General features: G+C 38.7%; 1 protein-coding gene across 4 annotated transcripts in view; it reads right to left on the minus strand.

Moving 5' to 3' along the window:
* Positions 1–26,177, minus strand: part of Stxbp5 (syntaxin binding protein 5) — a 136,034-nt gene that overhangs the window by 31,235 nt on the left and 78,622 nt on the right. For all 4 annotated transcript variants that reach the window (XM_028861099.2, XM_028861092.2, XM_028861104.2 and 1 more), the window contains exons 15-19: positions 20,632–20,852; positions 20,006–20,184; positions 8,833–8,958; positions 7,229–7,380; positions 1,309–1,374 (exon numbers count right to left, since the gene is read on the minus strand). In XM_028861099.2, the coding sequence (XP_028716932.1) occupies positions 1,309–1,374; positions 7,229–7,380; positions 8,833–8,958; positions 20,006–20,184; positions 20,632–20,852 (744 nt within the window). The remainder of the gene's footprint in view (positions 1–1,308; positions 1,375–7,228; positions 7,381–8,832; positions 8,959–20,005; positions 20,185–20,631; positions 20,853–26,177) is intronic.

Consider the following 26,177-nt stretch of genomic DNA (forward strand, 5'->3'; position numbering starts at 1 on the left):
ATGTGGAGGTCAAAGATCAACCCTGGGTGTCACCCCTCAGGTGCTGTCCCCCTTGTGTTCTGAGGCAGAGGCTCTTGTCCTGGAACTTGCCGCATAGGCACAGTTATGTGGCCAGCAAGCTTCGGGGATCCACTTGTCTTCCCTTCCTCAGTGCTGGGATTACAAACACACAGCACTGTGCTGGGCTCTTCCGTGTGGGCTCTGAGGGACAAACTCACATCTCAAAGGCAAGCACTTTACCCATGGACCAGCTCCCTTGACCACTCTTCAATTTTGCAAAATGAAATATCAATTTGTACAAAAATCATAAAAAAAAAATTGTAAAAAGAAAACACAAAAGCTTCTTTTATCAGCCCTGGCTAATAAAGTGGAAACAGAAACATCCCATCTTACAATTCTTTCCAATATAGTGGAATGGCTAGTGAAAGACAGAAACCCAGACATGGTGTTTCTTATGCCAAGAAAAAAATCATTCTGGGAGAAAAGCTAATGAAGATTCCTAGGTAGAAAATAATAAATTTAATTAAAATAATGAAGCTAAATTTACTAAAGACTAGCAAAACTACAATCTCATACAATAAAAAACTCAAGATTTTATTTCTAAGGATACTCAAATGTCCTAAAAATAATGTTGCTGTGAAATACTACTATACACATGGGCCATATAAAGACCCTGCAAATAAAAAAGAGCTGCTTGGATAAGTCCATAAATACACTAGAAATGACCTCAATCAAAATGAAAAACAAATGTAAATAGGCCAAAATTTTCCTATGGGTCCAATTCTTCAGACTACAGGTATCAAAATCTTTAATAACTTTTGGGGCTGGAGGTGTTGTTTACTGGCAAAGGGCTTGCCTAGTATGTACAAGGTCCTGGGTTTGATCTCAGTCATTGAGCAAAAAAAGGGGAAAAAATCTGTCACAGCATTAGAATGGGTATTATTTAATAATTACCAAAAAGCTGAGTTTTCAACTAAAAAACTCAACTTTTCACATTGCAGGAGTATGTAGAAGCACAGATCTAAGATAACTAGAGCATTCAATAGTTAAGTAGGAAATATATTCAACACAGTCAACTGTAAGAAAGCTAACTGAGTCATCATACAAGCCTGAACAGACACGAGCTATGGACTTTTAATCAGCATGTGCCACATTTCTTGTCCCTTATTGAAACAGTTATGACTTTAAGAAAGACAGATGATATATTTCTCATATGTAATTATAAGTGTTTATAAAAAGATATACTGATATGCCATCTTAGCTTTTTTTTTTTAATCATAATTGTTAACGAAATAAAACCCAGATTACCGGAAGTTGGAGACTTGCATCGATCTTCCGTGACGACAGTCCCTTCAGTAATATCACACAGGCCCGCTGGAAGACAAATCAGGAGCAAATGAGACCACGCCCATTTATACAAGCTTGCCTGCTTCTCACAGGGTCTATTTCACTACTAACCACGAAAAGACAGATTCACGGATGTGGCAATAATGAGGCTCGGGATGGGAACATTCTGGTAACAAAATATCTCCAAGTAATGTGGCTGTAGTCCACTGAACAAGAAAATTTAGAAACAGAATTTCTTAATGAAGTGATGTGCTATTCTTGAAGGAGATCAGACATGACCTAAGATCTATACGACAGCAGAGATATGGAGATACATGGTACGCTCCATTGACTTCCCCAAGAGAGAAGAAACACTTAAGCTTGACAATTTTTATACCACAAGAGTCCTCAACTCAAATTTCTAAGTGGTTTTCCTTAAGTATGTCTTGAACACATCACTTAAATATTTTCAAATAATTATGAAAATATTTTGTATCTCTTGAATTTGTAGTATTTTAAATATTGCAATTATCTATCCTATATAGTATCCCTTTTAAGAACTATAATGTCACATTTTAAAACCTCTTAACAAAGACTTCTCCCAAGGTAGGTATGAATTACATAAATTATATAAGATCCATACTATAAGTTGGCCAAAATTATAATTAAGAAGTACTGCAAAGTATTTTATGAGGAGGTAAAGGGACAGGATTAACTACAATGAAGGATATCTGAAAAAGGCACATGGAAATCTACTACACCACAAACCAATAGTGATAATAATAAAGGATGGAAATGCAGGTACCCTGCATAGCTGGGTAATGCTGCTCCCAAAGCCAGACCACTACACAAAGATGCCAGCATCATGTGTGGGATACCTCCCTATGAGATGTTGGTCTGGAAGGCACCAGAGGCCTCCAAACAGTGCCGGTTGCTGCTGCTCCTCTATGATGTCTGCCAGAGCTGGAGGATGAGGCCTTTCTTTGCTGAACATATCACATGCTTTGGCTGCACAGAAACCAAGCTAGAACCGAGCTTCCTCTCTGCTGGCTAGCAGTTATAGCACTAGAAAGTGCTTTGAAGGCATCTGGGGAAAGTCACCAAGAATCTCACACAGCTGTAAACGCTATGGGCTACAGTACTGACCTGCCAGGCGTGATACGAAACACTGGCAAGACTGTTTTGGGGTGATCCTTATCAACCACTTTCTGATTAGATTGAGGCCTACCCCATGGGAGAAAATTCATGCGTCGCATTGTTAAAGTAATAAAAACCCCATGCCAGGGGGAGTGATGGTGTGTGTGTGTGTGTGTGTGTGTGTGTGTGTGTGTGTGTGTGCCTGCTTGTGCATGTCCGTATGTGAGTGTGTGTGTGTCTGTATGTGTGTCTGTGTGTGAGTGGTGTGCAATCTACTGTTGTTTTGCTAACCTGATACAGTGTCAAATGCCTTCTAGACAAAGTTATGTTTACACTCATAGATCAATGTTCTCTGCCTCTTCAGAGAAACTTCTTTTGCAGTGGGTGACAGTTAAGGGAGAGACTCATAATTAGTCATAACGTGGAGCATATGTGACTTGAGTGCTCAGCCCTGAACAGGACATCTGCACCAACTCCCCCGAGGCTTAGGGACACTGCAGAAGAGTGGGCAGAGGGAACATAGAGCGGGAGGTTGGATGTGAGTGCTGGGAACGGCCGCTGTTGAACCTGACATTGCTGCTGCAGCCATGAGCCCATGGCGGTGTAGTTTCTCATGCAGATTCCACATGACTGGCCAATCAGCATTCCACCACAGGTGTGCAAGGGGAATCCTGAGCCTCTATTACTCTTTTCAGAGTTACAGGCAGTTAATGGTTGCTGAGGGAGACGGGACCATATTCCTCATTGGTTTAGCAACTGGTAAATGGAACTTGTTCAAGTATAACCCTCCCTACACTCATTTTCATGCAAGGACCATAACTAAATGTAGTAGGATAGAAACACAAGCAGGCGTGCGCGCTGGTGCATACACACACACACACACACACACACACACACACACGAGAGGCATTTATTGGGAAGTTTGGATTAGCTGAGAAACTGGACTGCACATTAAAGACTCAGAAGAAGCCAGGTGTCACGCAATGTATGTCACGGGACCAGTCAAGATCTGCTTCCTATTATTTCATGAAATAACAATCTTACAATTGCTATGTATAGTACTTACTGGTATAAGTGCTTTTTTTTTTTTTTACACATTCTTTAAAATACTTCTATATTCATGTCTATATTCAGTGTATATGCAGGTGTGTGTGTGTGTATGTGTGATAGTGCATGCCACAGTGTACATAACAAAGGTTACAGGATAACTTGTGGAGACTGGTTCACTTGTTCCACGTTTAGGTTCAGGGAACTGAACCCAGGCCATTAGGTGTGGCAACAAGTATCTTACCCACTAAGGAAGGCATCTGCCAGCACTCCTTCTGCAATCCTGCCTGTGAACCCTATTACACTGAACACACACACACACACACACACACACACACACACACACACACACACACACCTCTTCCTACAATTTCACTATCTATGATTTCAATTACTCACTGTTAACCTGGTCTGAAATATTAAATGGTAAATTCTAGAAATAATTCTTAAATTTTAAATTAGGCACCTCTCTGGGTAGTGTGCTGAAATCTCACTGCCCAGAGACATCATCACTCCATCCTCATATGTATCTACCTACCCACTAGTCACAGAGGACCAGTTCTGCTTATGGACTACAGTGTTGTAGTGCTTGTGATCAAGTACCTCACAAAGTCCAGATGCCGATGTGCCTACAAGAGCCATAACCTGCTCTGAGTACCATGCCTGCGGGAGGCACACAGGGAGGAGGCGTGCACAGCAGTAAGACATTTTCAAGGACAGAGACCGTACACACTTAACGTTAATACAGAAATATTAACTGTTCACTTTAGTGTTGGTTACTGGTGACAATCTTACTGTGCCTCACTCTAACTGAACATTATCACAGGAATGTATATGGACAAGAAAACACAATTCACAGAGGGTCTGAAATGGGTTTGGGTATCCCCTAAGGTCTAGACTCCCTGTGACAGTTTTACAATGTTCCTTATGAGGCCTCAATCCATATTTCAAGTAATAATTCAACTGTAATGTAATAACAGAGTTAATATTTTCAACTTCAAATGATAATGTTTTATCTTATAAAAAAAAAATTGTAAGTGACCCTAGAGTCCTAATCAAAATAGACTCTATCTGTTGGAGGTAAATAAAATTCTCCATTCAAACTGACCTATTAAAAAAGGTTGAAGAGCCGGGCAGCAGTGGCGCACGCCTTTAATCCCAGTACTCGGGAGGCAGAGGCAGGCGGATCTCTGTGAGTTCGAAGCCAGCCGGGTCTACAGAGCGAGATCCAGGACAGGCACCAAAAGTGCACAGAGAAACCCTGTCTCAAAAAACAAAAGCAAAAAGAACCCAAACAAAATAAAAGAATGAAGAACAGTGTCATGGTACTTGTGCTACAGATCAAGTACATACTACAGGGGGAGAGAGGGGGGGGAGGGGGAGGGAGGGAGGGAGGGAGGGAGGGAGGGAGGGAGGGAGGGAGAAAAGGGGAGAGAGAGACAGCTAGGTGCTATAGCACATATCTGTAACCCTGGTGCTGGGAGGGAGGGGCAAATGTACCCCTTGAGCTCACTAGCCTGCTTTGAATGTTAAGACAGGGTTTCAGCAGGCCAGCCTTGAGCTCAAAGAGATCCTTTTGTCCCCATTTCCCACATCCTAGAGTTGTATGCATACACCCCAACACTTGGCTAAGAATATTCTTTTTATATTAATACAATTAGAGAATTTTAATACCAATTATTATACAGTTAATTTTACATGAAAAATAGGTAAGTCATTTTTGTAACCAGATGCACAAATATAAGATTCCTGGAAACATTAATAAAACAATTAACCCTCCTTTCCTTCCTTTCATGAAGCAGTCTTTCTACCACAGATGTACTCCCCCAATCCCACACTATTATTTATTTTTATTTAAGAAACCTTAAATAATGATAAAATGAGGCAAAATTACAATGTGAAATACTTTAACCTAATAAAAACTTGAAATAGTACTCATATGCTAAACGTCTATGTCTTCAATATGAAATGAAGCAAATAATATTAATGATATTATAGGACTAGCTATGAAATAAAGTAGGGTGCAGTAAAATTTAAGAAAAAAATTTAATTGTATAATAAAACTTGTCTCATCCTTAGATAAGTTTGGATATTCGATTACTAGCAATTTAATGTAAACCTTCTAAAGTATAAAAGGGAAAATTTTGATTTCAAGACAAGTAAGATTTGTACAAGTTTGTAAAGTCTGAATTTTTTTCTGTCATGAAAATGTTTTCACATTCTTTCATACATATTTCTTTCTTTGCTTCTTAGAGAAGTTGGGTTGGGACATATTGTTTAAATCGCTGTTATGAGATAAATCTAAATGATGAGTTTAGTCTTTTAGACAGAAAGTATTTTAGTTAGAAAGTAAAATGAAAACGGAAACAATGATCTTACAGACAACAAAACGGTCAAGACATAAAGGACTTACTTAGAAAGGAAGAGCGGAGTGTTTTCACTGATTCACAATACAAGCTAGAAAGGCCGGACATGCAAGAAGTCACACCCCGCAAACCTCAGGGAAGCAATGGGGGGAGGGGGGAAGAAAGGAGACAGGTGCTAGAATGCCGTGGCTGAAACAGAGCTGCTGCTGAAGATAACACATGACAATATGATCGCACTCACAGACAAACAACGCAAAACAAACTCTGAAAAGAAAATGCCAACCATTAAGCAAAATGATAGAAAGGCCTAATAGTACCTTTATTTTCTGCTGAGTTTTCTCATCTGTTACAATCTTGGTAGCTATCATTAGCCAATAATGTACTGAGAGCAACTTGAATCTGAGAGAATTTTAAAATGTTATGTGTGTGTACGGGGGATATGTATGCATGCATGTATGTATGTGTGTAGGTAAGAGTACATATTTGTGGTGCTAGAGAACATGGCTCTCTGCCCACCTGAATCAAAGTGGGACTGAGGAGAACGCTTACACCAGTTCCCTAAACAGTGCTCCAATGTTCACCAGGATTCTGCAGATGACAGAAACAAGCTCTAAATAGGGTTCCCCTCAATCTTTGGTTTAGCTGGGAGCGCCCACAGGAAAACCAAGCCCACTGCACTTATTGCTCGAGGTCTCATCAATATACCCCATATATCATGCATATAAAGTTATTTGCTGTATATCAACAAGCAAAATACAGGCAAGAGGTATAGGACACCTAGCCAGAAATATGTGTGTTCTATGTTCTAAGAGATAGCAACATGGAAACAGTTACTACTAATATTAGATACTTAGCAAACATCAAAGCATGCGACAATTTTTTTTTTTTTTTTTTATGAACCTGAGCTTGTGCTGAATCAAGGCTTCCTGTGCATGTTTATTATTAGGGATGTAAACCACCTCTGTGCCTACTTTCACACAGGAATGATTACTTTCATCAAATGGTTCAAACTCAATTATTGGCTTAGAGGGACCAAACAGTACAACTCTGAAATCTATTTCTATTCTATAATAACCTGGACATATATTCCCGGTGTTATGCCTTGGCTGAAGTGTGACACTGGTTCCCGTGTGACATTAAATACAGTCCTAGATTATTAAGAACAAGAGAAAATGTAAAGGCAACACAAAACCAAAACAAGACTCATATTTCTAGCTAGTCTTTGGTTGTTTACATTTACAGTTTAAATCAGACAAGTTGTTTGCTTAAGTGAAGCATGTACAGGCACGTGGGACACATGCATGCGAGCATTTGTAGCCTTTAAAGCTCAGGAAGTTTTTCTTTCTTTTTACCTCCTGAAGGTTGTCGCGATTTCCGGGGTGACCGGGGTTCTCTCCGGTAAGGATCGTTTGAGCCGTACAGTTCAATGGTGCCGAGGTTGAGCAGTACTGCCTTCTGGAGGTAGTCAACCATTGCGATGCCATTACAGTTGCCAAAAACCACTCTGGCCAGGGAAGCATAAGTATCTCAGTGCAAACAAGTTATTAAAAGAAATGTAAAATATAAAGCTGAAGAAAATAGGATGGTGGGCCTTTCAGAAAACTCTTTTCCTATTTATTTTATTTACTATTAGTGTATGAAGTTTGTGTGTGTGTGTGTGTGTGTGTGTGTGTGTGTGTGTGTGTGCGCGCGCATGTGCATGTGCGCGCTTACATGTGAGTTAGAAGATCTGGGGATTCACTTAAGTTGCCCGAAACTAAAGACAAGTGTAGTCAGGGGTATACAGAGTATATAGCCCTTCCCAAGGACCTATTCATGTCTCTGTAGATGTTACCTATATCATTAAATCAAGCATTAGCACTATTTATAAGAATGTTTAATACAGAAGCTGAAGCTTGATCAGAAATACTTCCCCTCTCCCACACACATACAAATACTAAGCGATGTTACATCTATTTTTCTGATCCTAGGAAAATGGAAATATAGGTTGGAGCAAGTTCTGGTAATTCCTCTGTCAAGAATAAAAAGGAAGTATAAGTCTTGGGAGTCTTGGGAGACTCCCTTTGAGGTGTTCAAAATCCTTTCTTCATTACAGTTTAGGAACCACAACCTGACCTCTTGTGCATAAAGGATTCTTACTTTAAGAACTCTTAAGGCAACTGGCAGCTGATATTGAGTCAGCAGGAACAAAAGGACAGGTGACTCCCTATAGTTGCTACTGAAAACAAGACATGGCTGTGCATAATACTTCTGTAATAGAAAGTACAGGGACTGTGTATAAACACTTCTGTAACAGACAGTACAGGGACTGTGTATAAACACTTCTATAACAGACAGTACAGAGACTGCATAAACACTTCTGTAACAGACAGTAAGAGGCTGTGCATAAACACTTCTGTAACAGTACATAAGCAGTTTCTTACTGTGATGCTGAGGTTCTAAAAATAAACAAACTATAACAAATGCTTTATATATACAGGCATATACAGCTCTGTATAGAAGAATACTTTGTGAAAACTACTGCTATACTCTTAGAAATTTTTACAAGTTGACTTTGGAAGCAGAAAAAAAATGACACAGTTACAGTTCAGAAATACAGAATCTGTTTATAAAATCTTATGTTAGAGTTTCTTAAGAGAACTATGAGAATATTTTTTTTTCTGGAGGAACACACAGAGAGTATATACTGACTTTATCTCCAATGAGCATTGGCCACTATTTTCTATCAGTAATCACAGTACATACCTCCAAGAATTATTCAAAACAAAACCATGTCCCAAATAAAGCAAAAAATATTGAAATTATAGTTACACAGCAACATTTTGGATGATGCTACAATAAAGCCCAAGTTATTTATACTTTTATATTTAAATGCAAAATTATATAAGATATTCTACAAAGACACTGAGAAAAAAGACAACACACAAAACCACACAGGAAGAACCCTCATACTTACAGTCCATAGGAAGAGTTGAGTGCCAGGCTGGTGATCTGTTGTGGAGGTTCTCCACCCACCCACACCAACTGAATAACTAGCTCTGTCTGATAACCTGGAGACTGTTTAAGTGGTGAGCTTCTGACTCTGAAAAAAGAAAAGGGAAGACACGTTAGCTTTTTAACACATTTCCAATTATCTGATTGCCCTTCGCACATGAAATCGTACATAGTTACATGAGAATAATTTCACACAGGAAACCACACTAGATCCCTAAAAGGTAAAAGTTGAAACGTTGTGCTGTACAAGTATTTAGCCTAGCTGTAGAGATGAGCACATGACAGAGTGCCAATGGTAGGGAAATACCGACAAATTGTGGACATAAAGTGGAGACGGGTACGGAGGAGGGAGAAAGGAAAACAAGTGAGGAAGAAAAGAGGAAAGGAAGAACAAGAACATGGAAGGGGGCTAAAGAATGAGCAAAAGCAGCAACAGGAAGCCAGAAAGAAAAAAAATAAATGAATGAAAAAATAAAGCTTAAAACCACAAAAAAACACTACAGAAGTCAAAAATAAGTACTAACAACTGGTTTTTGGTTGGTAACTTTTTACCACATAAAACAAAACAAAACAAAGCACTTCTCTACATTTTAAGGTTCATTTGTGGATACATGCTGGACCCAGTAGACTAGGTGGACCAATTAGGAAGTTGTTTTGATTGTTCTGACATGAAATAATATTTTATAAATAGATTTAGAATATATTATGAGATAAGACTTGATATGGGTTATAAGTTTTGAGAAGGTATAAATCAAAATCATCTAACACTTATTTACTAATTTAACTGTATGTACATGATGCACACATATACATGCACACACATACATGCAAAGAGGGCAATTTGCAGGAGTCAGTTCTTCCCCTCCATCAGACAGGTGCTAGGCATTGAACCCAGGTCATCACTCAGGAAGGTAAGCACCTTTACCTGTTGGGCCATCTCACCAGCTGAGGAAGGCAGAAATCTTGGACTGATTTTAATATTCTGTAACAAAGGAGGTATTCAAGGTTCACTGGATAGGTGAATAAACCAGAGGTTGAATAGAGTCACTCGAAGAGAGGAGACATCACAGCAACTCTAGGGCCAAAGTCACTAAATGAACCCATTAGGCACATCAGTAACGAGGAGCTAGTTTCAGAGGAGTATCTGGTACATTTGAGGGGATGGCAGGGATCTATATATTTAGAACTACTTGACTGACAGGTAGTAAATATGCAAACCTAACAAATAATGAATATGTTTGTGCTAATCTTGTATTGGTTAAGTCTATGATATTGGAAAAGTGGGGGAGTAAGGAGTTTATAGAAATATGAGACTTTCTGAGGAAGACTTGGATGTAACACCTGCCTTGTCTGTATCAGCAAACTTCACGTGCAATAAATATATTTAAACAATAAGAGCAGTTTTTTTTTTTTTTATTTTTTGTTTTTTTCAAAACAGAGTTTCTCTGTGTAGCTTTGGTCCCTGTCCTGGATCTCACTCTGTAGACCAGGCTAGCCTCGAACTCACAGAGATCTGCCTGGCTCTGCCTCCCGAGTGCTGGGATTAAAAGCGTGCGCCACCACTGCCCGGCAATTAGAGCAATTTACTTGCATGGGTAGCTACATTTTAAGCTGAGGGTGACTTAGATTGCACAAACTCTTGCAAAGTCCAGTCTTCCAACAATTCTTTGGCTTCTGCCTTGGAATGACAGAGTATAAAGGACAGAAAGAAGACTACTCACTGTTGAACAGCCTGAAACCACACTAGGAGACACGAACACCTTGGAATAATTTTGTTGGTACTTGTGTAGCGACAAGGACTAAGACACTTGTTAGCAATGTGCTGACAAAGAAAGGGGTGAGAGTTGGTTGTCAAGACTACTGGGAGAATGAGTCACTGCACACACGTGTAGTAGGAACTGAACTAGAGTCACCTCTGCTTACACAACATTTGTAGGCCCTCAGAGCTGTACTCGACTGAGAAAGACTTTTTGATACTTTTGAGGAAACTGACCAACAACCCCTTCTACTTGTTGGTCTTGAGGAACTAAAATGACAATTGAGGCGTCTTGCCCAAAGGCAGCCTTGACACAAGACAGGCTGAGAGTCCAAATGCAGCTGGCTATTCTTTTCTGAATTAGGCAAGAGGGGCAAGCCTCGAGGAAGCACTCCTTGTGCCTGGCATACAGAATGTGCATACTGGATGAGGTTCCAAAGAACAGGAGCAGGTCTTACAGTAGTCATTTTATAAGCATATGAAGGCTACATGTAAGACTTGTGATGAGATACACAGAACTCCTTGCATGGGACTGAGAGGTGAATCAGCAGTTAGGAGCACTTGATGCTCTTGCAAAGGACCACTGTTCAGTCCACAGGACCTATGCCAGGCAGCTGGCATTGTCTATAATTCCAGCTCCAGGTGATCGAATGTCATTTTCTAGACTTCACAGGCATCCATACTCATGTGTACACAGAAACACACAAACACCAACCCACACGATAAATCAAACACAAAATAAATCTTTTCAAAACTTCACTTTGCTGAGAAGTGAAAAAAGTAATTAAGAAAATAACAACCCCAAAACTCTTCTAAATACTAATCTGATACAAAATCTCTAATTCATATATATTTTTTTTAAAAGTCCTAGAAACCTGGGCTAGCTGGGGGGATATTTAGGTAGTAGAATTCTTGCCTTTGTGTAAAATTCAGGTCCATCCCAAGAATAAAAATCAAATGACTAATCAGAAGCCTGGTTAAGAAATAACAGAATGGGACAAATCACCAAGCTGGCTCAGCAAGTTATGGCGCTTGTGGAAAACTCAGACACCTGACCCTGATGCCCATGACCCACATGGAAGGAGAGGATGACTCCCACGATCATTGTGACCTCTGTGCTTGCTGTAGCACGTTCATGTGCCCACGTGTGCATGGTTGTGTGCATGTCCACACCCTCCCCCACACAAATAAGTAAATGTAATAAAAGAAGAAATGACAGAAGTTAGGTTTTAAAAATAGAAAGTGGGAAGGACTGATAAATTTTTGTCTACAACTGTTAAAGTTATACTTTTAATATTTTAAATATACTCAACTTCCCTACTTGTTAAAGATAAGCTGTAAAACCTTTATTAAAAGTTCCACAATTTGTACAAATACATTTTAAAATGTTAAAATGATATTTGGAAGTGTCACAATTTTAAAACAATTGTTTGGACAAGTTTTTTGCAAAGGGACCCTTACAATAGCTAAGTTAAAAAAATGGATTGGTAAAAGGGACAAATAAAGCAGCTTTAAAAATATTTCTCTAAAAAATACTCAATGATATACAAGAACATTTTGTGGTAAGCAGATGAACTCCTGAGTGAATGTATATTGCTGACATGAGCTGTGCCGTGTTAAGGACCCCGATGCCTCAGACCCATGAGAAGGGCAAGACCTTTCCCTGGTCAGGTGTGGATGCTTAGTACAAGCACTTGAGAAAAGCAGAGCTTCCTCCTCCTAGAGGACTGCAGCCTGAGACAGCGCCCCACAGAGTCCCCTATGGATATTAGCAGAACTGCATTCTCATGGAGCTGTATATAAAGCAGAGTGTTCCAGCTGTGGGTGGAATTCGGATCCCCAACTTTTCTGCATGTGAGTCTATTGTTTCTTCATTCTTTGTTACCCCGGCAGCTCAATCCCAAAGCTGTGCAGGTCACAGCAGCCTTGTGCATGAGAAACAAGATCTCGTGATTAATTGTATTTCAACCAATTCTTGTTTTATTTGATCCTTTTAGAAATTTGTCTTTGGGACTGCAGACCAAAACAATATAAAGTTAATCAATACTTGCATTTACCTGAAGATTACTAAAAGGGGCTAAATAGGGTTTAACTAAAACTCCTTGTAACTCAAATAAATGTCAGGAATAAATACATACAGTTTAGTCAAATGTCCCTAAGATGTGTACTACTTCATTGCTGATAGAATATTCTACTAAAAGATTAGTTTGCTTTCTTTAAAATAGGCCTGAATATGGATTATGACACTCACTGAAACTTAGTTTGTTAATACAGTACTAAAATACTTAAAAAGTATACAAATGTTAATTGTAAAATATGGCTAAGTGAATGAGGCAGGAGGATCATGAGTTCAAGGTCAGCCTGGTCTACAGTGTTAGACACTGTCTCTAAAGAAATAAAACTGCAAAGAAAGAAAGGAACTGGCTATTATGCATCTTTATTTTTATATTTTTTCCATACATGCTTGGGTATCCTAGTGACAGCCAGAAACCAGTGATCTAAATGACCTGAATTTTATCAGTAGAGTCATTACTTTATGATATACTTTATCATGGTTAATCTATACTTTTTTTAAAAAAATCAGGTTTTAAAACTCTATTACAGTTTAAACTTATGTTTTGATATGCAAATATATCTTACACTAAGATTAGTAGGAATTTCTATTCACTTGGTGAAGAAATAAAAACAAAAACACCAGACATACAAAACTTAGATATAACCCCCACACTAACACACAACCCCTGATGTCCCCACACCTACACCCTGGCTCAATTAAGTCAGCAGAAAAAATTTTCACATAGCCTGATGTTGCTCAGGTAGAAATCTTGATGCTCTCAACACCTACTTTCTACTTCTACCCTGGGCAAGGTGGAGTACCTTATAGATCAAGTAAGAAGGGGAAAATGAGGCATGCTTACTTCCCCTCCCACTGTCTGCACTGGATCAAGTGAGCCCAGGGCCTCTTGCCCTGGTCCTGCTGTGCGATCAGGTCCGCCTTCTGAGACAGCTTAGCATCAGCAGACCCACCAGGCTCTCGTGCTAGCTGAAATGACTGGCTTCATCAGAAATTAGGGTATAGTCATAAATCATCACTTGGAAAATATTTTATTTATTAATGTGCTGAAGAATATTGATGGGAAAAGAACAGTAGAATTATTGAAAGGCCTCATAGACACCAAGGTTCTGGGAGGTCAGATTCTGTTCTGGGTGGTCCGATTCTGGATGAATGTCTTGGGCATGTTTCCAAAGTAAAAACAGCTTGAACTTCCCCAATCATATGATAAAGTGATAGGGCAGTTTACTTCTTAATGCCAAATGTTGTTTACAAAAGGAGTTGTAGGATAAAATGTTTACAGTCTCAAAGTAAGATGAATTAACAGTCCTACTTTATGTGAGGCCAATGTCTTAGTGGTCACTCCAGAAAACAAAGTCTTCCAAGTAACTCAGAACATTAGTCAGACTCCATGTGTTAGCTGCTGTTCTTGTCACTCTGACAAGAGAAGACAAAGGCAATTACAGGAAGGAAGGATTTGTTTGGGGTCTTGAGGGAGTGGATACAGTCCATCAGGATAAGAAAGACACGAAGCAGCAGGTCACACTGCATTTGGACTCAGGGAGCAGAGATAGGAAGATAAGTGGCAGTACTCAGCTGGCTGCTGCTTTTTCTCTTTTTCCCATTTCCATGGGATGAAGACACTTAAGTAAGGTAAGCCTCTCTGGAAACACCCACACTCTTAGAGGTCAGTCTCAGTGACTTTTAATGCAGTCATGCTCCAATAAAAGATTAATTGTGACAAATCTATTTGTTATTGTGATATCTGGATATAATCACTTTAAATATAACAGCAGTTTTCAACCTGTGGGTTGCAACTCCATTGGGGGTTGAACGACCCTTTCAGAGGGGTCATATATCAGATGTTTATTTACATTATGATTCATAACAGTAGCAAAATTACAGTTATGAAGTAGCAATAAAATAATTGTATGGTTGGGGGTCACCACAACATGAGGAGCTGTATTAAAGGGTCACAGCATTAGGAAGGTTGAAAACATTCACTCTGGTCCTCAAAGACCCATGACTATCTGACAACACAAAGTGAATTTAGTTTATCTGTAACTGATGCACCTCATTGCCATAAATTTTAATAGTCTTAACCCTGTTCTAAAACTCAAAGTCTAAAGTGTCTTCTGATACTTGAGACTTCTAGGCTGGTGAATCCCTGTAAACAAAGGAAATAAAAAGAGGCATACTTCCAATGTACAACGACACTGTAAACATTCCCATTCCAAAAGCAAGAAATAGGGCAACAAGAAAGATCAAAGCAAGATGAAATCCTTTACGAACTATCAAACCCTGAAGATTCATGTCTGGCATCTAGGGCTTGTGCTAGCATCATCTGTACCCCGGCATGTCCAGGAACTCACTCCTTCAATTCTGCCAACTGTGAAACATGTAGCTTCTTCCTTGGTCTAGTTCCACTCTAGGCCTGTATCCTTTCCTGGTGTATTATCACATAGCCCTGGCATCTCTAATACATTGGTATCTCTACTGCAGCTTAAGATTCACCTTGGACAGCTTGTCATTCACATAACTGCCTGGCTTTAAGTGGTTTCATGGAGCCTTGGTGCAATCTTCCATGATCCTTTAACTTTTGGATTTTGCATGCCTGCAATATCAACACCAAATGAATGATGTTGCTATTTTGGGATATAGTCTTCCCTTTTTTATCTTTTTTTTTTTTTTTTTTTTTTTTTTGGTTTTTCGAGACAGGGTTTCTCTGTGTAGCTTTGCACCTTTCCTGGAACTCACTTGGTAGCCCAGGCTGGCCTCGAACTCACAGAGATCCGCCTGGCTCTGCCTCCTGAGTGCTGGGATTAAAGGCGTGCGCCACCACCGCCCGGCTTAGTCTTCCCTTTTTTTATCAGAATGCCTTCCGGGTATAAAACCTAGGGAAATACTTCCCTCGGTGGTTTTTGAACAGAAAGCCCCTTCAGTGGCATTTTCAGCTCAGGGTCCTCCTTTCAAATGAATTTTCACTTCTATAAGTTGGAGTCTTTCATGGGAATGGAAGTCTTACTTACAGGGAACCTTCCCGATTATGCCAGCAGAGAAGACTAGATTCTCTTTAGTTGAAGTAATTCTTCAACAATTCCAGCTACTTTCTCTTACTCCTTTCCTACCAAACTGCATATTATCCTTATCTTTTTGCTCCAATTTAGAATAGAGTAAGAACAGTGGTCATTCCACAATCATGCCATCATTTATTAGTCTGTTTTAATTATTTATGTCAAACAATATAGGCTTTTATTTTAAATTCAGCCTCCCTTAAATTTTCAGCACACAGAATGGAGACAGATTCTGTGCCGGACTATAACATGAATGGTCTCTGGCCCAGCTCCTGGTATAGTCTTAACTTTCCTTGATTATGAAGTCTTTCCTGGCTGAATTTCTGTCTGAGTGCTTGTATTCCAAACTCTTATAAGAACAGCCCCTTAGCTCTGCTTAGAGTTTTCTAGGGCCTCTGTGGCCAATGGCTCCAAATCCTTCACCTTCCTCTAACACACTAGTTCAAAGGGCCCAACAGCCACACAGCCAGCCTTCTTACAGCAGGACTCCACTTCCTGGCGGCGACTCTCTGCTCTTTTCCTTACTGTTGTGACAAAGGCTGCTGGGAGAATGAAGGGTCTGCTTAGGTTCACTGCTCTAGGGGCCATATTCCACTGTGGCAGGGCGACATGGCTGTGGGAGCTATGGAGCTGGTCACACTGGGCTGAGAGGAAGTAAAGGCAGGTGAGTAGTGGTGCTCGGCAGGTTCCTGCTCCTCCCCTTTCTGTTGACCCAGCAACCTTAGTCCATAAGATGGCACCAGTGAATCCATGCTGAGTCTTCCTCCACAGTTCAACCTCTCTGGAAATGCCCCCACAGACATGCTCAGAGGCCTATCTCCTGGGTGATTCCAAACCCAGTCAACTTAAGAATGAAGAACAGCCATCTCATTAAACAGCAATTACAGATCTGCTCAAAAGTCTAAAAGACATATATAGAGTTAAATTTTGCCATTCACCAAGCAACCATACTGTATGATTTCAGGTTAATCAAATTTAGGACAAGAGTAGTTTTCAAAAGAGGTTAACAGTTGATCAAAGACTCCCAGCAGCTATGGCTGCCTGCACAAGGCAGACCGAAGCTCAAGGTAGTCAACACTCCAGCACGTGTTCCTAACTGAGGAGCTACTGACAGCTGATAGCTCTTGGAAGGAGAGTCAGTTTTCTTTAAAGGTGTTTCCCCCTGTAAGTTGACCATGGTCCAGTGTGCCCGTCCACTGGATGAGCATAGGGGCAGCAGACATTGGACTCGGTGGGTCATTTAAAAAAAGAAGAAAAAAAAAAAGAGGACATAAAGTTGCAGGGGAATCTGGAAGGTTAAGAGGAGGAGTAGGAAATGGATACAACCAGCACACATTGAATGCATGTATGAGATTCTCGAAGAATGAAAATACATATTTAAAAAATAATCATAGAATAATATAGCATTTAATGGAAAAGCATAAGGGTTTTAGTTGCTATTTTCTTTTTCTTAAAAATACTTTTTGTAGTTATTATCACTGATTGGCAACTATTATGTAGCAATTATTAGTTACCCACTGGACAGGTCTAGAAATCATATTTTGTTCTGTTGTTATATTCTTCAAGAAAAGAAGCTGGGCTCCCTGAATTCCATGTGAAGATAAGAAGAGGGCATAAACTACATTATCTTGACAGAAATCAAGGTTGGTCACATGAGGTAGAGGGGGCAGTGTGAGAAACCCCTTGAAAGGAAGCTCCTCCAAAAATGGAAAGAACACCACAGTATACCCTAGAAGTCTAAAATGGCATTCAAAAGTGAAAAAGAGCATCATTATCAAATCACAGTTACATTAATTCTTCTAGGATTAAAAAATAATGTATTTAAGTTACTGTATAAGTCCAGGATAGGGAAGTATATCCACATACAAATGTTAACAGCTAATGCCAATAACAAAGAATATTAAATAGTAACAAGTTGGCTTGTGAGACTTCCTAGACATTAAGAATCCCTTGAAATCCGAACTGAAAAGAAATTGCTATACTAAGTGACATTCTACTAAATACTTGCAGATTAGAAGTCAATACATCTCACCATAGATAGAAATGTCAGTCAATAATGATGGCTATCCATAACCTCAAGCCTGTGGACAGTACTGAAAACTCAGTTCCAGAAACAGTGTATCTTAAACGGATTTAGACTTCCAGGCTCTGGCTGGAGGTTTTAATTGTTTTTGGTAATTAACTTACTTATTCTCCTTGTCCTTCCTGTCAGTACAAACAGTGGAAAAACACTTACCTTAGCAAAATCAGAGGACAAAGACTTGCTCATTGGACCTACTTTTCATTTTTATCTGGGGAGCCAAGGCAAGAGGTCTTGTAACTTTGGTTTGAGAGCACTGTGTTTCTTGTTATAAATATTTCCTAGCTTCTTGGTATGGGAAAGCCATACATTGACAGTGATTATTCCTCAGGAGGAAACTGATCTCATGTTTCAGACTGTTGGATATTAAGCTTATGAACATTTAGAGGCATAAGTAATGCTAAAGTCCAAATTAAAGTATTCTAATTTTGTTGAAGATGACAAAATTATCTCACATTTTTATGTGATAACATTGTGCTAAATATGCTAAAATGTTACTTCATATAATTGATAAAACTGAGGAAAAATGGAACTCTTTTACTAATATCCATAATAAATTTTATCCATCTATAAAATCAACAAAAACTAAAAAAATGAAAATATTGCAGTAACATTTTAAAATTTAGTGTTAAAGTAGTACTGTGTCCTTAAAAAATAGCAAAACTATAAATCTGTATTGTAAGTTTCGTTTTAGATAATATATGCTAGAGGTATAGCTAAAAGGAGAGGTGTGTTTCTAAGTGTGAGATAACGAGAAGGTGGGAGGAAGCAAGAGAGAGAGGGGGAAGCATAGAAGAGGAAAGGTAACATGGGAAGGAAGGGAAGAAGCCAGCATGAGACCTTTGAAACTCCTGCATTTTGAAGGAAGCAATTCTTTGCCATGTCCACTGTAGATCTGAGCCTCATCTCAGGCCCTGTCTACCAAGTCTACCAACTCAACCTCAACAGCAAGCAGCCCCAACCCCTGCTGGGAAACTAACACTGTCTCCAGACACTGGGGCATATCCTGAAACAGGCGAGATCATCCCTGCTGGAGAATCACTCGTTCAAATCCATGCTCTCAAGATTTTGAGAATATAGGAAAAAATTCTGTAAAACATGTACTTAAAAGAGAAATGTAGGAGCTGGAAAGTTGGCTCAGGCGTTAAGAACACTGGCTATTCTTCCAGAGGACCTGGGTTCAATTCCCAGAATCCAGATGGCAGCTCACAGCTGTCTGTAACTCCAGTTCCAGGGAATCTGACACCCTCACATAGACACACATGCAGGCAAAACATCAACACACATAAAATAAAATAAAATAAAATAAATGAATCTTTAAAAACATGAATGTGATTTTTTTCTCTCTTTATTTTAATGTCTGTTTGCCTTATTTGAGGAGTGGCTTTTTTACTATATCAACATCCTAACCACCACATATGCACTAGAGAAGCGATTTCAGCTGCTCTACGGTAAAATCAACACAAAGCCTAGTTCTCTACTGAGCACAATGCTGTCTTGTCACCGTCTCCACTTTGAACCCATCCACTTCTGCCCCCATCATGATTTTCATTGCTTTCTATGTAACACATTGAATCACACAGTCTTTATGTAATCCAATGATTTTAATTCTTTCCTCATCACTTTATTTCTCTATAACCTCTGAAGAATTTAATCACTCAAAAACAGAAACTGAATAGAAAAATGAAAATAAAAGTGCATCCAATTTATCCCTGAATCAACTAGTATGCTCTTAAAATGATATAAAGTAAAGTCTTTTACGTAAAGATAAAGTGATGTTAAGATTCAGGAAAGCATAAAATAAAATATGAGAACACTGAATCCAAAGTAAAGATGAAAAGAAGCAGAATTTTCAGAGTTCAGAGAAGAGAATGAACATAAACCACATTAAATCTAAGTCCAGGATGAAATCATGGCTAGATGTGAAGGTGTAGTGAAACATACAGGGTGACCCACAGCCATCCTACCTTATTATTTTAAACCATGGTAATATTAGGTGTAACACTATAGAATTACCATTCTTCTTATACCATAAATACAAGCTCAGTTAACCACAGCCAAACAGAAGAATACCCATTCTTGCAGGAAAATGCCATCATAGATGTACTAATGATTATTATTTTTTAAATTAAGAGATAACATATAAAACAGACCTAATGTTTTGCAACTTACTTTAAACAAGGTACATTATCACGAAGCCCATCAGATGAGCTGCTACTGGTGGATGGATGAGACTGAGGAGGAATGGGTTGAGGGTTGGAGCTGCCCACGGGGGTGGACAAAGGTGGCGGCTGCTCACCCTCTGGCGTTTCCACATCATTTATTTCATATAACAGTCGAACTTCAAGCATCTGTCATAAAAGAATGGCTGTTTACCTATTCCTAATAATTAAAACTCCTGTATTATAATGAACCAGAAAGAATATTTTTAAAAGTAAAAAAAAAAAGGACTATATTTCTAGAGATAAAAGAAAAAAAGATTTTTAACTCAACTTTTAAAAACTTGTGTGTATGGGTGGGAGAGTTCATACATGTACACACATATACATCATGGTTTTAGAATGTATGGAATACCAATAAGTTGACATTCCTTAAATAAAAGACATAATATACTTAAAGATTCAGATAGTCCATTAAAGTATATATAAAAATGCTATTTTCACAAAACAGATGGTGATATAAATACTAAAGTTCTTTTAAATTTTTATGCAAAAGCAATAGTAAACTGTTTATTAAATAATTTTCAAAAGCTTAAAAATATCAGACAACTGAGAAGGAAACTGTTAAGAGGTGATTACCGGGATGACTTCTGTCACCACTTCCTGCTTGCTGAATCTATAAAGGATGACATGCGCTGACACTCCAGCTATGCACAGCATTCTGCTCTCTGGGCACCAGGAGATGATCTGAATGGCGTATGGATCTTCATCTACAATGTCTGTGTTCGGTCTGTCATCTTTACTTCTTGACTTTTCAAACACTTTAGACGTTTTTAATTTATACAGTACTTGTAGAGTTACTAGAAGAAAGTATATTACAAAATTTAGCTGAAACCTCAACATTGTTAATTCTTCTCTATCACCCCTTTCAATTATTCCTTGTCCATTTTTTTTTTGTGTGTGTGTGTGTGACTTTTTACCAACCCATAAATCTCCCTCTATCAGGGACCAACAGCCTCCATATTTTACTGGGATTTAGCAAGGCCACAGGTGCAACACCTGGCTAGGATCCAGTGGGCAATAGCAAGCAAAGACTGAAACAAGCACCCAGCAAAGACAACAGCAGATATCTACATCAAGAAATGCTTTACAGTCATAACTCTCACTACCTAGATCCCAGCGTAAAATCACAAAGATGAACAACCATGATCCATCTTTCTGATGTATTCAAGAAATATACTTCCCAGGCACCCAGGTAGGGGGATCGGGATCTGTCCCTGGTCTATGGGCAGGCTTCTGGAACCCGGTGCCTGTGGTGTGACACCTTGCACAGCCTTGGTGCAGTGGGAAGGGGCTTGGACCTGCCTAGGCTCAGTGTGCTGGGCTCTGCTGACTCTCCATGGGAGACCTCGATTTGGGGGATGTGGGGATGTGGGGTGGCTTGGGAAAGAGGGCTGGGGGGTGGGAGGATGGAGGAGGGGGGATCTGTGGATAGTATGTGGAGTAGAAAATTTCTTAATAAAGAAAAATGAAAGAAAAAAATTAAAAAAATAAATAGACTTCACTATCAAGGAAAGATATCAACTTATTGTAAAAGGATAGAGGTATTCCAAGAAAATGGACTTAAAAAGCAAGCTGGTATAGCCATTTTAACATCTGACAAAAGATGATTTTTTTTTTTTTTTTTGGTTTTTCAAGACAGGGTTTCTCTGTTTAGCTTTGCGCCTTTCCTGGAACTCACTTGGTAGCCCAGGCTGGCCTCGAACTCTCAGAGATCCGCCTGCCTCTGCCTCCCGAGTGCTGGGATTAAAGGCGTGCGCCACCACCGCCCGGCAAAACATGATTTTTAAACAAAAAAAAAAAATCAGAAGAGATAGGGAGGGATACTATATACGCATTAGAGAAATCCACTAAGGAATACTCCAATTCTAAATACTTATACACCAAACACAAGTTCAGAAACACTACTATAGATAACCATCACATACTGACTTCCATAAGGAGATAACACAGACTTCAATATCGCACTGTTGCCAAGAAACAGGTCATCCAGACAAAAATAAAGTAGAGAAACACTGGAGCTAACTGTTATCAGAAATCAATTGGACCTAAAGGCCACCTTCAGAACATTCTATTCAAGCGCTAAGGAATATACTTTCTTCTCAGCAGCCCATGGACATTTCTCCAAAACTGACCACATATTAGGACACAAAGCAAGTCTTAACAGATATAGGAAAACTGAAATAGGACTTGCACCCTACTTGAACACCATGGATTACAGCTGCACAGAATGGCAGGGAGTATATAAACTCATGGAACTCGAACAATTTATTAGTGAATGAAAACTGGGTCAAGCAAGATAACAAGTAGGAAATTAAAAACATTTTATAATTGATGAATGTGAAAACAAAGCATACCCAAGCTTATGGAAATGATGAAGCAGGTTCTAAGAAGCATGTTCATAACACTAAGACAGCACTAAGCACTACACCAACAACCTGAAGAAATTGCATATTAATAACTTATTTATGACACACTCAAAAGCTCTCAAAAACAAGGAGGAGGAGGAGGAGAAGAAGAAGAAGAACTCAGATGGCAAGAAATAAATTATCAAACTAAGGGGGAAAATCAATGAAACAGAAACAAACCAAATACAAAAAAATCAAGGAAACAAAGATTTGGTTCTTAGACAAAAATCAACAAACTTCTAGCCAAATTAAGCAAAGGCCACAGAAGATCCAAATTAATAAAATTAGATATTAAAATAGAGATATTACCAAGAAATTTAGGGAATCATAAGGATGTAAGTTAAAAATCTGTACTTCACCAAGTTAGAAAACCTACAAGAAATGGATGAATTTCTAGATATATATGATGTACTAAAATTAAAATGAAGTAAATGATTTAAACAGACCCATAATCCATAGAGAAACTGAAGCAGTAATTAAAAGATTCTCAACCAAATAAAGCCGGGACAGATGGATTCAGTGCAGTACTCTACTGACCTTCAAAGGGGAGCTTATGCCACCACTCCTGGGATTATTCCACCAAATAAACTCAAGAAATCCCTTCCAGTTTGTTTTAGAAAGCCCTGATTATTCTCATGCCAAAACCACATAAAGACCCAACAGCAGAAGAAAATTAAAGACCAATACCCCTTATAAACATACATACAAAATATTTCAACAAAATGCTTGGAAACCAAATACAAGAACACATCAAAAAATATTATCCACCATGAACAAACTGACTTCATTCCAGAGATGCAGAGATGGTTCAACATAGATTAACAAGTAATCCACCACATAAACAAACTGAAAGACAAAACCACACAATTATCTCACAGATATAGAGAAGGTCTTTGACAAAAGCTTTCATGATAAAAGTCCTGAAGAGACTGTTTTCTTTTGTTGTTGTTGTTTTCCTGGATACAAAGAACAAACCTCAACACAATAAAGTCAAACCCACAGCCAACATCATACTAAATGGAGAAAAACTCAAAGCAATTCCACTAAAATCAGAAACAAGACAAGGATACTCTTTCCATAGCTATTCAATGTAGTACTTGAAAGTCTTGCTAGAGCAGTAAGATATCTGAAGGAGATCATCAAAGGGATATGAACAGAAAAGGAAAGTCAATTATCTTTATTTGCAGATGATATTATTTGACATATAAAAGACCGAAGAGACTCTACCAGGAAACTTCTATAGCTGATAATACTTTCAATAAAGTATCAGGATATAAAATTAACACATATACATACACACAAAAGTTTTCCTATACACAAATGACAAACAGAAAGATATCAGGGAAACAGTACCTTCCACAATCACCTCAAAATAAACAATCCCAAAACAAAACAAACAAACAAAAACTTAGGATAACTCTAACCAGACAAGTGAAAGACTTGAATAATAAAAACTGTAAGATACTGAAGAAAGAAGGTGAAGATAATAACAGAATATAGAAAGGCCTCCCATGCTCATGGGTCAGTAAGATTGATAGTGAAAATGGCTAGCCTACTAAAAGCTATCTAGATTCAAATGTAATTCCCATCCAAATTACCACACAATTCTTCACAGAAATTGAACAACAAAAATAAATAAATAAACAACAACAACAAAACAAACAATCTTCAATTTCAGATGGAAACATGAAAAGCCCAGGATAAGTAAAAGAATTCTATTTTGTTGGTTGTTGTTTTTCCAGGCAGGGTCTCACTATATAGTCCTGGCTGTCCTGGAACTCACTCTGTAGACCAGCCTGGTCTTGAACTCAGAGACATTCCTGCCTCTGCCTCTGGAGTGCTGGGATTAAAGGCATGGGCTACCACTGCCTAGCTTAAAATAGGAATAATAAAAGAACTGCTAGAGGTATCATCGCCATTGATTTCACACTGTATTACAGAGCTATAGTAATAAAAACAGCATGGTTATTGGCGTAAAAACCAGACACTTTGACCAAGAAACAGAATTAAAGATCAAGATATAAGTCCACACCTATGGATACCTGAGCCTTTACAAAGACGCCAAAGGTGTACACTGGAGGAAAGAGAGCATATTCAATAACTGGTGCTGGTCAACGTAGATAGTGCATGTCGAAAATGGAAATAGATCCATATCTATCACCCTGCACAAAACTAAACTCCCACAGAAGTTAGGCAGCTATTAAGAGACCAAGATGGGAGGAGAAGAACTTCCAGAAAAAGGAAGTATCACTGAGCTACAAACTCTGTGACCTATAACAGTGACCTGCTTGCAAAGCACACTGGTACAATAGTTGCACAAATAGCTTGGAAGTAATCAACCACTTTTTTCAAAATTGAATTGAAGACCTACTTGATGACATGGAACCCATACCTGAAACTGCTAAAGTGGTCAAGAACCTGAGATAGCTAGGTCATGGAACCTAGGGGAAAAGCTACTACTATTATTCTAGCAAGGTAACATAGGAATAAAGTGATTCATAGGGACACGTTGTTACACCCATAGATCCGTGCATCACTCATCTCTGATCAGAGAAACTTCTTCTTGCAACAGATGGCAATTAACAAAGAGATCCACAACTGGACAATGTACAGAGAGTGAAAGACTTTGGCACTCATCCCTAAAGGGGATGTCTTTATCAAATCCCTCGTGTCAAGGCTCAAGGTACTGATGCATGTATGAACTCAGAGAGAATGTGACAGCATGCACAAGACCTGCAGAAGGTCAAACCACACGAAGTCCCAGCATGGAGAAGAGGAAGTAGATACAAAATCCAGCCCTCATCAACAAGTTATTTCCGACTGCTACATGCTGAGAAAGAGAAAATAGCATTCTCTGGTAGAGTGTCACTGGGTTTACCAACCACAATCTGGCTGATACAAAATAGACTCCATTTTGTATGTGTGTGTGTGTGTGTGTGTGTGTGTGTGTGTGTGTGTGTGTGTGTGTATGGGGGGTGCTTTTTGTTTTGTTTTGGTATTTTTTTGTCCTATTGTTTATTATTTTGATTTTATTCTTTTTCAATTTGGGGGGGGGCATGAAATGGGATGGGTTGGGAGGTCTGAATGATCTGGGAGGAGTTGAGGGAGGGGAAGAATATGATCAAAATATTATATGAAAAATCTGTAAATAAAAAATATTCCACCAAATCTTTAAAAACCCAAAATAATGATTAATTATCATGTTATGGACGAAAACCAGCCTACATTTACCTAAACTTACTTTCATTTCTCTATTTCCCAGTGTATTATATATTCAGACATTTTCACCATCACAAAGGATTTAGAGAGCCTGAAGAGAAACTACAAAAGGAAACTGGAGCAAAATACTTGCTGTAAACATATGGAGGACATATTTTAGTCCCTAAAATGACATCCTATATATAAACTTTCTTCCAAAAAGGCACCAGTATTATCAAACATTCCTATAAAACACCAGCTATCCCGAGCTAAGTGGATTTCTCTAAATGCTTTCTATAAATGGTCTCCAATCACAAAGGTGTTTCTTCCCTCTTTTGCTACTATCTAATTCAAGGTCTGTTCACAAGGACAACATAATCTTTTGTAACAGTACTTTAGAATTGGAGCGAAGCATTTTCTAATTTGAAATATATTTCCACATCTATTTTTGACTTCTTTTTTTTTTTTTAAAAGATTTATTCATTTATTAGGTATACAGCATGTATGACTGCACACCAG

Source organism: Peromyscus leucopus, chromosome 8a (assembly GCF_004664715.2).
Source record: "Peromyscus leucopus breed LL Stock chromosome 8a, UCI_PerLeu_2.1, whole genome shotgun sequence".
NCBI lineage: Eukaryota > Metazoa > Chordata > Mammalia > Rodentia > Cricetidae > Peromyscus > Peromyscus leucopus.